The 13,157-nt window shown below is 38.8% G+C and overlaps 2 protein-coding genes across 2 annotated transcripts in view; both read left to right on the forward strand.

The window, feature by feature from the left end:
* Positions 1–5,256: 5,256 nt before the first annotated feature.
* The window catches only part of LOC143561545 (uncharacterized), a 42,976-nt gene continuing 35,075 nt past the window's right edge, over positions 5,257–13,157 (forward strand). The window contains exons 1-5 of the mRNA XM_077049600.1: positions 5,257–5,330; positions 5,481–5,592; positions 5,718–5,855; positions 6,179–6,241; positions 6,631–6,711. Of these exons, the coding sequence (XP_076905715.1) occupies positions 5,257–5,330; positions 5,481–5,592; positions 5,718–5,855; positions 6,179–6,241; positions 6,631–6,711 (468 nt within the window). The remainder of the gene's footprint in view (positions 5,331–5,480; positions 5,593–5,717; positions 5,856–6,178; positions 6,242–6,630; positions 6,712–13,157) is intronic.
* On the forward strand, positions 7,165–8,228 carry LOC143561554 (mediator of RNA polymerase II transcription subunit 15a-like). Its single transcript, XM_077049607.1, has 4 exons — positions 7,165–7,552; positions 7,652–7,713; positions 7,883–7,957; positions 8,046–8,228. Exons 1-4 carry the CDS (start codon positions 7,240–7,242, stop codon positions 8,226–8,228), a joined length of 633 nt encoding a protein of 210 aa, XP_076905722.1. The 5' UTR covers positions 7,165–7,239.

A 13,157-nucleotide genomic window follows, 5' to 3' on the forward strand; every position in this document is an offset into this window, starting at 1 on the left:
TAAAGTCTGTAGCCTTTGCTTTGTGTGGAGTACCCAATAAACACACATTTCTCGGCCCTGTCATACAACTTTCTTCTAAATTTTGAGGGTATTAGCCCATAAGCCACACACCCAAACACCTTTAAGTGGTGCACAGATGGCCTTTTGTTGAACCAAGCTTGATAAGGCGTTTGATCTCTAACAGCTTTAGTGGTTGCAATGTTGATCAAATAGACTGAGGTGGCAACTGCCTCAGCCCAAAAACAATTCGGCACAACCATTTGTTTTAACATAGATCTGGCCATGCCCATAATTGTTCTATTTTTTCTTTCAACCACCCCATTGTGTTCAGGAGTGTAAGGGACTGTTAGTTCTCTTTTTATGCCATATTCATCACAAAACTTATTAAATTCTGAGGAAGTAAACTCACCACCTTTGTCATATCTCATAACTTTGATTGTGGCATCTCCTTCCTTTTCAACCATCGCTTTAAAGGTCTTGAACTTGGCAAAAACTTCAGATTTATTAGCAACAAAGTATACCCAACACATTCTAGTATAATCATCAATAAACAATAAGTAGTAACGACTACCTCCCAAACTAGGAACCTGCATTGCTCCACACACATCAGTGTGTATAAGTTCAAGCCTTTTGGTTGCTCTCCAGGACTTGTAGGAAAATGGTTCTCTAGCTTTCTTGCCAACTACACATCCTTGAACTTTATCAGCATGTTGTATACTAGGTAGACCATACACCATTCTCTTGTCATGCAATATTTTCAAGCTCAGAAAATGGTAATGGCCATATCTCTTATGCCAGAGAAAAGAGACTTCGTCAACTTGCGTATTAGCGACTTTATTATGGTTGTTACTGGATACACATGTCATTGAGGCATCAAGAAGAAACATGTTGTTGTTTTGAACAGGTACTTTCATTAACATTTGACCCGTGGATTTACTCTTGATAATACACTGATCATCATCGAATAAGAGTGAGTATCCTTTTCTCATTAGTTTTCCCACACTTAACAAATTATAACCTAAATGGGGAGCAAAATACACATCATCAAGGAATCTGATATTACCCGTTGGCGTTACAATCTTGACAGTGCCCTTGCCTTGGACAGCCAATTCCTTTTTATCTCCAAGTCTCACATTCAGTTTGAAGCTTTCGTCAAGTTGTGTAAAGCTCTCCTTACACCCTGTCATATGATTGGAAGCACCAGAATCCAAAAACCATAAATAGGTGGGGTTACCATTTTAAGCAGCTTTGTTGATAAGTAAGAATTGATCATCTGTGATGGCCATAAACAATCGATCCTCTTCTTCTTCATTGACTTCACTCTCTTTTGCTACATTAGCAGAGGATTCATCATTGTACCAGCAATCTCGTTTGAAGTGACCAAACTTGTTACAATGAGTACACTGAGGTATCTTGGACTTCTGTTGTGGTCTGTCATGACCCCTTCCTCTGCCTCTCCCTCTAAACGAGAGACGACCTCTACCTCTTGAGGAATTATTTCTTGAATGGTCTTGCATAGCTTGTAGGGCATGTTCATCATTGGTGATTTGTTTTTCTGGGGTCCTGCTATTAATGCGTTCTTCTTGTGATTGGAGACACCCCATAAGCTTGACTTGACTGGGGTTAGGTTTGATAGATCGTAGGCAACTTCAATAGAGGGCACAACAAAATCGAATTTAGGTGTTAGGCTTCTTAAGATCTTCTCAACTATTGTTTGATCGCCAATAGTTTCGCCATAGGCTCTTTTCTGACTTACAAGAGCCATAACACGACCAAAATACTCACCAATAGGCTCTCCTTCTTTCATTGAGAGATTTCAAAATCTCTCCTTAGACCTTGCAATTTCACAGCCTTAACCTGTGAATCTCCTTCATACTCCATTTTGAGTATCTCCCACGTTTCTTTAGCCGTGGAAGCAGCTGCAATTCTTGAAAATAATTGATCATGCACGGCCTGTTGTATAATGGCCATGGCATGAGCATCCCTCTTTAGAATATTTCTGAGTTTAGACTCATCTTTCTTTGTAGCATCAACACCATCTCAAACGAGGTCCCAGAGATCACGAGATCGTAGGATTGTCTTCATGCGTATGCTCCAATACTCATACCCCTCTCCTTTGAATACAGGAATCGGAGTAGGGGCAGTCGGAAGCGTACTGGTGTAGTCGGCCATAGGTAGGGTTTTGAGGGTTTGGGCATACGGGGGTTGATGAATCAGAGAGTGTTGGCTTCTGATACCAAATCTGTTGGTATTAGATGAATAATAATCAAGGTTAAACACAGAATTGAGGAAGGCTATCAATATTGATTTGATTAAAATTGAATTGATTACATAGAATAAAAACAAGACTCCCTTATAAAGAGAGTTTAACAACGTATCTAACCATAAAACTAGGACTTCAACAACTAACCCTGACCAGGATATTTATTTAAAAAACAAAACAGACTTCTAACGATAATATCTTGATAGCCTTCAATTGATCACATGCCATAAATGTGCATGACTCACACTTCAATAAAAGTCATAGCTCACACATTAAAAAAATGAAGTTTGAAGTTATTTGTGTTGGAAGTAACTTCAAACTCCAAGTCACAAGTCGGTGAACTTGAAGGACCAATATTGACAAGTAGGTCATAGTGGTTATATTTCCTAATTGTATTGTAATTATAATAGGTAATGTCTTGCCTAACAAGTTAGGCTGGTCCTATATAAACCAATATATGGTTTAACATTATAGAGTGGGGTGTGAGATGCAACCGAGTTAGGGTTCATCTAGAGACACACACGAGATGTAACCGAGTTAGGGTTCATCTAGGGTGGAGTTGGTGTAACCGAGGTAGGGTTCATCAAGAGTCAAACCGAGTTAGGGTTTGAGGGTTTGTAATCAGTTTTTAGAGTGATATTTTCTGATTAATATAAACGAGAGTTATTCGTTTAATATTCATGTGTTGATTATCGATACGGTACTTGAATTGGTATCAGAGTCAAGTTCAAGAAATCGATAATCGGTCGGTGTGAGTGGTGGCTTGAGGAGGAGCTATCACCGGCTCGTATCGAAACCAAGTTAGGTTTCCAAATCGGAGTTTCTTTGATCGGAGACGAGGCGGATCAACTGCACAGAAGATCCGCGGTGGGGAAGAAGCACCTATGGTTGGTGGCGATACGATTAATCTAGAAGCTCGGAAGAGTTAGGTACGATTAGTTTTTAGTTGTTTAGTGATAAGTGGTTAAGGGTGGTCACAAAAGTCAGCTTTTTGGACACTGGTTACGGAAAGGAGTAGTAACAAAAAATAACAAAAGAAAAAAACCTACGGAATTACTTTTGGTGACACTATAATTCAAAGAAAACTGAAATTCTAAAAGCATAAGGAAATAAACCAAGGGGTAGTTTATTTTTGTTGCTGACGAGAATTGTTTGATTCAAAGTTCGTATTTTATTGGGTTAAACGAGTTAGGTTTAAATCAAGGGTTGATTTATTTATTTTACGAGCAAACGTGTTTGGTTCTGAAAAGAGGTTCAGGACGGATTGGTTTGTATTTGTTTCAACGAAGTGGAGCAAAGGGGGTTGTGCGAGGCAACTACGGGACATCAATCTGAGCGATTCAGATTGCGTGAAAAATTGATCACCTGTGAGAGGTGTGAAATTTACCTGAGCAATTCGGGGTGGTATAGTGTGATACCGGTGTTTACCTGAGTGACTCGGGTGGTGTGTTGTGATACCGGTGAAGAAAAAATTGTCAATCTGTGACAGATTGATCAGAAATTGAGTCGGTTGCGTGAAGCAATCAAGTTTGTAAGATTTTGATTTGAACAATGTGCTTGTGTTTTGATTCGGGAACAAAATATGACCAAGGAAGATTGTTGTTCGCTCGATTATATGACCGGGATTGCAACCAAAGGAGTGGTTATGTGATTTCATACGACCGAGGGAATGGTTGGGGACAGGGTCATAGAGGTAGTCAAGTTCGGGGGAGCCGAAGAACATATCTATGGATCAAGAAAAGTTCCGGGGAGATCGAGGCCAAGATGGTTGGGAAAGCCGAGAAGGCCAAGATCGTGTGTCGAGTCAGGCATGTCAAAGGAGACAAGTTTAAATCAAAAAGACCACTTATTTCGAGTCAAAAATTAGGGGGTGATTGTTGGAAGTAATTTCAGACTCCAAGTCACAAGTCGGTGAACTTGAAGGACCAATATTAACAAGTAGGTTATAGTGGTTATGTTTCCTAATTGTATTGTAATTATAATAGGTAATGTCTTGCCTAACAAGTTAGGTTGGTCCTATATAAACCAATATATGGTTTGACATTATAGAGTGGGGTGTGAGATGCAACCGAGTTAGGGTTCATCTAGAGACACACACGAGATGTAACCGAGTTAGGGTTCATCTAGGGTGGAGTTGGTGTAACCGAGGTAGGGTTCATCAAGAGTCAAACCGAGTTAGGGTTTGAGGGTTTGTAATCAGTTTTTAGAGTGATATTTTCTGATTAATATAAACGAGAGTTATTCGTTTAATATTCGTGTGTTGATTATCGATACTGGACTTGAATTTGAAAGAGAATGAAACTGATGAATTGTTAAAAAAGCAATAAATATATTTATATACTTTTTGTGGGTTTGTGAGGGACGGAGACTACTACGTTGTATCGCTTCGTGCACCAAAACCCAGCATTTGCATCTGGTATGTATTCATAAAGATACTTGCAATCATACTCATTGTTTTACAAGTACCAATTTACTGTTTTGAATTTTGATCGTCTACTCTTTAATTCATTTCGATGGTGACTTGTTTTTTCAAGCTCTGGTTTGACTTGTTTACTATCCATTAAATATTTCATATACTCTTTTATATTTTTTGAGAAAACATTAAACGAGCCGCTCGAGCTCGGTTGTGTAGTCCAAAAGAGGTAAACCAAAAAATACACAAGGCTCGTTTGCACCCCTATGGGTGAGAATTAGATTAGATGGTAGGAAATGAGGCAGATCAAATATCTATCGAAACACTAATTACTTGGAGCATTAATTACAACACTCTTAAGATGTCCAATGTATTGAAATTTGTATATATTTTTTGGTGTTGGAAGCCTTTGAATACTTGACACTTGAATTCAAACTGATAAAAAGAGTACTTCATATTGATAAATATTAGTACCATGCGAGTAAAGTTTGTCGTTTTAAAGCTATGTTGTAGGAATTTTATGTGTTAAGATCCTGCATTGCTAATATGTTTTAAAATCGATCATCAAACAGGTAATTGAATGCCTACTCAGGGTGCAATGGAATCTGGTGATTGGAGGGCTCAACTGCAACGACAAAGGATCGTGAATGAGATGTATGCGTTTATATGGTTTTTTTTAATAATTTCTTATTTGTTTGTCCTAAAAAAGTTATGGTTATGCTGAACTGCTTCAGTGTCAATTATTTGGTGTGACTTATTCTCTACACTTGCATGTTGTATTTGCTAAATGTTTATTATGTGTAGAATGGATACCTTGAAGAGGCATCTTGCATTCACCGAATATGAGAGACTACAAGAACTCAAGAAAATAGCTGAGAGGGTCGAGGAGGAGATTTATATTGCTGCCACAAGCGAGGTATGTCTTGTTCTTTATATTATTTAATGGTTTTGTAGATTTTGGTTATTGCCTTTTTGGGCAGGTGATATCATGCTTGTCATACACAATGGGGTCTAAAATCATGTAATTGATTTGGTTTGCAGTCTGAATATGCACGGAAGAAATGCTTCATGATGCTGAGTATCGATACCAGATTACATAATTCTATGCCTCCAAACTCTGGTGCTTTATATAATTCGTCAGCAAATGGCGGAGATTGGCAGGTGGAAGTGTATCAAAAGGTGCTGTATATTATCTCACACTTTTCTTAAAGCACCTGGGATTTGCGCATTTCTTTTAACTTGAACAAAACCATCAAAAGGTGGGATGTAAGTTTATTGTGTGTGATCCTGCTTGTGTTGCCACCCTTATTTTTATACATAGATATTTTTTTGCAATTAATACTGCTGCATTTGAATACTATTGAATTTATGAATTCAAATGATAAACAACTAGATGAGAATCACATATTTTACTAATGTTTTTCATGATTTGTGAGTGGGAATATCAATCTTTTTCCAATTATAGGCACTATAACCTTGTTTTTTTTCTCTTTCGATTACAGATAAAAACTATGAAGGACATGTATCTATATGGTGAAGATTGGCAAGAGGGAGTGTACCTAAAGGTGTCGCGTGTTATTGTTATCTTACATTTTTTTTGAAGCAGTGAAAGCACCTAACATCTCTATTTGCTTTTGGTTTGACCAAAATTAAACACCGTTATTCTAAACCAAACATTGCTTTTGTTTCTTCTTTTTCCCGCTCGAATTATTAAAATAATATCTATGTGAGTACCGAAAAATGGTACTGAAAATATCATTCAAATATCAAGAGTTTAGAGTGTATACAAGTTTTTTGGTTGTAATCAATAATCATGCTTGTGTTTCCATGCTCGTGTATACTAGGTTTTTGCAGTCATTGTTGTTCCATTTGAATAGCATTATGCGACTAAAGTGGAAAAATGTATTATTACACATCTTTTGAATGACATGGATTTTTTTTATACTGATTACAGATAAAAGCTATGAAGGACTTGTATCTTCAAGATTTGAACGACATGTGCCAGGAAATTCTTTCCAAATTACATGGTCATGAGGTAATTAAGTTAGTGTCTCATTTAGATATTGGTGCAAACAAGCCAAGCCCAAGCTCGTCTTGTCTCTAGCTCGGCGCATTTCAAGCTCCTTTCCTAATACATATAAACTTTAATTATTTTTATATATATTTTAGAAAAATGAGCCTAAGTTCGGCTCGAGCTTGGTTATGCAAAGTGAAACTAATACATACAAATTCAAAAGAGTTAGAACTTAAAAATACACAAGACTTGTTAAGGCCCTGCGAGCCTAAACCATCTTCCCATATAAGGCTCGGGCTCGGCTCATTTTAAGTCTTTTATCTATCCGATATCGAGTAACTTGCTTACGACTCGGCTCGTTTGCACCCCTAATCAGAATTGGAATTATTTTATGTGTTAAAGTATGTAGAATCATTTAAAGATAATATGGCATACAACAAGGGCCTTTGATGAAATTGTTTTGTTGTCCAGTACGATTCTCTTCCTCAGCGACAAAAACACGAGCAACTTGAGAATTTGAAAGTATATAAACATATCTTGGAGCGTTATATGCAATTCTTACAAATCCCTAAGCATGAAATACTAGTTAACTATAAAGACAGACTACCTGCTTATGAGAGGGAGATTATTAATGTCATCAATTCAAATAAGCGGAAACCAGCGCCACCTCAGCAACAAGCAAAAGCACTTCCTCCACCACATATGCAATCTTTGCAGCAGTCACAACAACTAATTTTTCAATTGACACAAAGGGATATGCAACAAAGGCTTGTAACAGCAGGTGGTTTTCAGAACCAAAATACGATAGATATGCAGAAACCGCTATGTCCACTAAAGAGAGCTAGGCCAGAGGCTTCATCAAGTAGTGATTTTTATATTTATTATATTTGTTATTTTTGAATATTTAACTATGTTGAGTGAGCTAACACATGAAACTTCTACTCTTGTGTAGCATCATTAGATTTGACAGGTCAGACCAGCAATCAAAACAGTGGGGATTGGCAAGAGGAAGCGTACCAAAAGGTGCGGTATATCATTACTGATATAATATCAATCAAATGTCATTGAGTGTATACAAGAATTTTGTTTGTAATCATCCCTATGTTGCTATTCTCTTGTTTATACTTTATACCATGTTCCATTTGCTTATAATTGTCACCAATATCATCTAAATATTTTTTTCTGATTACAGATAAAAGCTATGAAGGAGCTGTATCTACTAGATTTGAATTACATCCACCAGAAAGTTCTTTCCAAATTGCAGCAGGTAAGTTATTGCCAAATCATTTATAGAAAATGCATGCAAGCAAAGGCGATCTTTTATTTCTTTTTAATGAAAATCTCTTGGTGTCTAGCACGATTCTCTTCCACAGCAACCAAAAAACGAGCAAATTGAGAAGATGAAAGTATTTAAAAATATGTTGGAGCGTTTCATGCAATTTTTACAAATCCCTAAGCATGGAATATTAGATAATTTTAAAGACAAGCTGCGTAGTTATGAAAAGCAGATTGTCGATCGATGTCATCAGTTTAAATAGGCGGAATCAAGCGGCCGCTCAGCAGTAACCACAAGCTTGGCCAAGGTACATAGCTGTGTAAACTAATTTCATATTGTATAGATTTCATCTTCCCTGGTTTTACATTGGCATGTTTTAACCAAATCTTATTTCAACCTTCATATTGTATGATGTCTTGGGTTCAAAGCATATTCGGCTCAAAACGTTTATCTGTTAACTTTGATTTGATGCATTTATTTACTAATTGGACAGTTTATCAAATGAATACATGATAATCTAAACCCACTTTTAATGGGCACCGTGAGTTGTGTAGAGTATGTGTACACTAGCTAGATGTTACTTGAGAATTGAGATACGTTGTCATCTAAACGTAACAATATTCTTTTCTTAAAGCTTAGCTCTCCATAGTCTAAACTATAACATAATTTGAACAAGCACTATCAACGACCATAGCAAGTAAGTAAAATATTTTAAGTACTCCAAACTATTATTGATCATGAATAAAATTTCACATTAATAGCCAAAGATGAGTTAACATCCTAGTAGCTTGTTAAAGCTTTGATTACGACCACTAATTGAATTAAATTGTGAAATGGTGACCAATAAGGGGGGACAGGGTGGTCCGTTATGGACAACCCATCACGCGTGATGGGGGTGCGGCCGTGATGGCCATCACGTGGTGAGCCCCGAGATTTTTGACCGTTGGCCTTGTGTGCATGCTCCATTTCTGAAATTTGAAGCAATTGAGTGTATTGAAGAAGTGGGTTTGTGTGTATGTTGCTGGAATCGAAGTAATGTGTGTGAATTTGGTGTGAAAATGGAGGATTTTAGGAGATGGATTTACAGAGTGAGAAAAGGAGAAGATGAAGATGAAGATGGGATCTCGTGATGTATTTATTGTATTATGTAAATTATTATTATTATTTATTAATATTATTGTTAGGCCACGATTTTTATACTGAGGATCCTTTATCCTTGACTGTCTTATGGATAGTTTATCCTTGAAATATATATCAGGATATAAAGGATCGACGATCCTCGGTATTGTTTGTTTACTAATAATTGCGTTTAGTATGGTGATGTGTTAGACAGGTATATCGATTTCAAGACGAACTTGCATCAATTATCCTCATGGGACATTCTGTAGCTGGAACATGGATCTAGGATCCTAAATTCCTAATTCAACATAGCTGATTATGGACGAACTCTCTAGAAGATTGACGTTTAAATAACAACAACGGTATCTAGACCTGGTCTACCGCTTTATTCGCTAGTGAGTGGCTATCAGCACGTGGTCAAAGAGCACGTTGGGGAAGAATGGAAGACTAGCGGATTTATAGGATGAAGTCGTTAAGTTTGTTAATTACTTTTTCCTTATATATTTCAGTATGATCGATAGGAATAGACACATGTACTTACACACACACTAGAGCAGAAGCAATTATTCTCTCTATACACTAGCTTTCATTGTAATCTCGATCATATACTCCACAAATATTTGTAATCACCTTTTGTTCATTAATAAACTCAATGGTGATAGTTTTCACCGTCTGGGGGTTTTTTGTGTCGGAGACCACGATAACCATATACTCATCGACCAAAGGTTACCTTGTTGATCATTGACTAAAGTACTTCGACCAAAGATTATCCTATTAATCTTCGACCGGAGCTATTTTACCAACGATTGCCTCTATAAGTTTTGACCGAAGTAAGACTATCGTGATTAAGGGCTTTTTCCTTCGTGATCAAACCATTGTGTTCACCGATATCACGCTAATAAATTTGTTATTATCGAATTAGCACCTTACCTCACATAACAGATTTGGATACTTGATCCTTAGCTGATTTTTGTCCAAAACAATTTGGCGCCCACCGTGGGGCAATTGGTGCTATAACCCATATTATTCTCAATCCACTTTCAATTGGTGCTATAACCCATATCAACCTTCATTTTTCATACCCATATCACTTTCAATGGCCTCTCAATCCACCTCTGCATCATCAACTATGCCGTCTTCGGTTTCTCTCTCCTCAAGGACCTTGCCGCCGATGCCTCCGCCAATCACGGGAGCACCAAAGGCTGCTACTTCTGGGAGCAAGACGCAAATAACAATCTTCCAGAGCTCGAGAACAACCGCTGCTACTTCGGCAGTAAACTCTAACAATGACGTTTACTCTATGTTTTCGCAGGTAAAAGCATATATGGAGCAGCAGATCAAGACTAACCAGAGGATCCTTCGTGAGATAGAAGATCTCAGGAAGAATAAGAGGCCAGCAGAAGATTTCACTCCCCTGGTGCCCAGGATGCTGGATTTCACCAGTCCAGGATCCATGGCTCAGCTTTAGCAAGGATCTTCACTCTTTCAGTCAGGATCACATATCCTTCAACAAGGGTCCATAGGTCAACCGGTTCAAGGATCCTCAATGTTTCAGCCAGGATCCTCTATCCTGCAACCAGGGTTCATGGGCCAGCAAACTCAAGGATCCTCAGTCTTTCAGCCAGGATCATTCATCCTTCAACAAGGATCCATGGGTCCTCAAGTTCAAGGATACTCGGATATCCAGCAAGGACCATCTAGCTTCAACCATGGGTCAATAGGTCAACCAATGCAGAGTTCCTCGATGTTCCAAAGGGGATCAGGGGTGCTTCCGCCAGGGTCCTCCGGGATTCCTTATCAAGGATCCCTCTTTCAGGATCAGGGATCCTTTGGATCCCAACATCAACGATCTTCCGAAGTCCATGATGGGGACATAATCCCCATGCAAACCATAGCTTTTGGAGGACCCACTCCGATTGCTGACTCCTCTTATCCCAGATACTCGTCTGGAATACCAAACTCAACCCAACAGAGAGGTAACTGGTACGATCCTATATCTTTATATACTAACCATGTTCCCATACAGGATTTAGGTATCAACCAGGCCATGGCCAAAGAGTTACAGAAGCTAAAGGATATGATATCCAGTGTCCCGGGAGTAATACGTCCAATTCCTAAGATACCGGAGGGAAGTCACAAATTATCCAGATTCGCTCCGCCCATATGTGATGCTGAAATCCCGAAGCGGTTCCAGACTCACAACATGAAGACGTATGATGGAACTACCGATCCGGAGGAACATGTTGCACAGTATAGGGAGAGGATGAAAATTAATCCCGTTCCTGAAAGACGCAAGGAGGCTTGCCTTTGTAAAGGATTTGGAGCCACACTAACAGGAGCTGCACTAAAATGGCTGCTAAGTCTCCCTCCTTTCTCGGTTACATCTTTCTCTCATTTAGTTAATTTATTTAACAATCAATTTTCCTGTAGTCGGAAATTTGAGAGGTTAACCAGTGATTTATATCGTGTTGTTCAACCTAGTGATGAATCCCTTAGGGATTTCGTTACCAGGTTCGGCAAGGAAGCTCTAGAAATTCCAAACCTTGATATGACTACTATTGTTGAAGTATTCAAGATGGGAATTCAAAAGAGCTCCCCCTTTTATGATGATTTAGTGATGACTCCATGCAGGACATTAGATGAAGTCAGAAATAGGGCGTTAAGATACATCCGGTTAGAGGAAGATAAGAAGATCCAGGATCGTCTCGGGGGACAAACAAAACAAGAAACTCCCAAAAAGAATAAAGGATCCTGGAATAGGAACAACAACTCAAAGCCATACGCCAAGTTCAACAATCAAAACATACGGGCAGTTGAAGAAGGAGATGACGATGAAGACTATCCTTGCATCTCCAACTATTGTTTCTCTGTGGATACTCATGGCCTGATCTGTGCCATGAAGGATCTGGGAGAAAAAGCAAGGTGGCCCCGAAAGAATGAGAAGGTTGTGGGCTTCAAGGGCAAATCTAAGTGGTGTGCCTTCCACGAAGATTTTGGCCACGCGACAGACGAGTGCATCGGCTTAAGGAAGGAGATTGGATACCTCCTGAGCAAGGGTCACTTTAAAGAACTCTTGGGAAGGAAGAAATCCAAGATCCAAGATCCTGAAGACCTTCCACAAAAAGCAACACCACCACCACCAGATGCTCATGTGATCAACTTTGTCTCTAGAGACTACGAACTGTTTAGAGATTCTTGTACCATAGAAGAAAGTCCCATAGAAGAATTCGAGTTGGATAATGAGAGAAGACCACTCATTCCCACCACTCGAGTAACTGATCAGAGAATCTTTTTCAATTCAAGGATCCCGGATCCTCAACAGGACAAGCTGGGTGTGCAAGCAATCAATTTCATCTCCGGAGGTTCAGACATCTGTGGAACTTCTTTCTCTGCAGCAAAAAGATTCGCCAAGGAGATCAAGATGGATAACGGGGATCATCCGATAGTGTCAACCACATTAACAACATACAAGAGAATCTTCTTCGACGAAGAAGACAAGTTGAACATTCAGGATCCTCATCATGACAGTTTGATTATTACTTTATTTATCTCTAACCATTATGTACGCAGGATCCTAGTGGACGGTGGCAGCTCAGTCAACATTATCCAACATGATGTACTCAAGAAGATGAACATCCCGGATTCAGAAATCATTCCTAGAACATCGGTGCTAGTCGGTTTCAGTGGTGAAAGCAAGAAAACATTGGGGGACATCAACCTCAATTTATATTAAGGGTTAAACTCATATCAAAAATTTTGTGTAATAGATAACCTTTCCTGTTGTAATGTTATTTTAGGTAGGCCTTGGCTCCATGGGATGAAAGCTGTAGCTTCAACTTATCACCAATGCATCAAGTTACCTACTCCTTGGGGAGTTGTGAAGATAGTGGGTGACCAAGCGGAGGACAAGAACTATTATCCATCATCAATGAAGCCAACAACCAAACCAACTATAGCATAGCAACTACAGCAACATCCTAGGGACGTGCTGGAAGCTCGGGAGAAAGACCTTAAAGAAGTATCATTGGACCCCGAAGATCCAGAAATAAAGGTGTTCCTAGGATCCAATATC

Source organism: Bidens hawaiensis, unplaced genomic scaffold (genome assembly GCF_021521415.1).
Source record: "Bidens hawaiensis isolate Kalapana, Puna unplaced genomic scaffold, B.hawaiensis_p1.1 tig00020699_1, whole genome shotgun sequence".
Taxonomy (NCBI): domain Eukaryota; kingdom Viridiplantae; phylum Streptophyta; class Magnoliopsida; order Asterales; family Asteraceae; genus Bidens; species Bidens hawaiensis.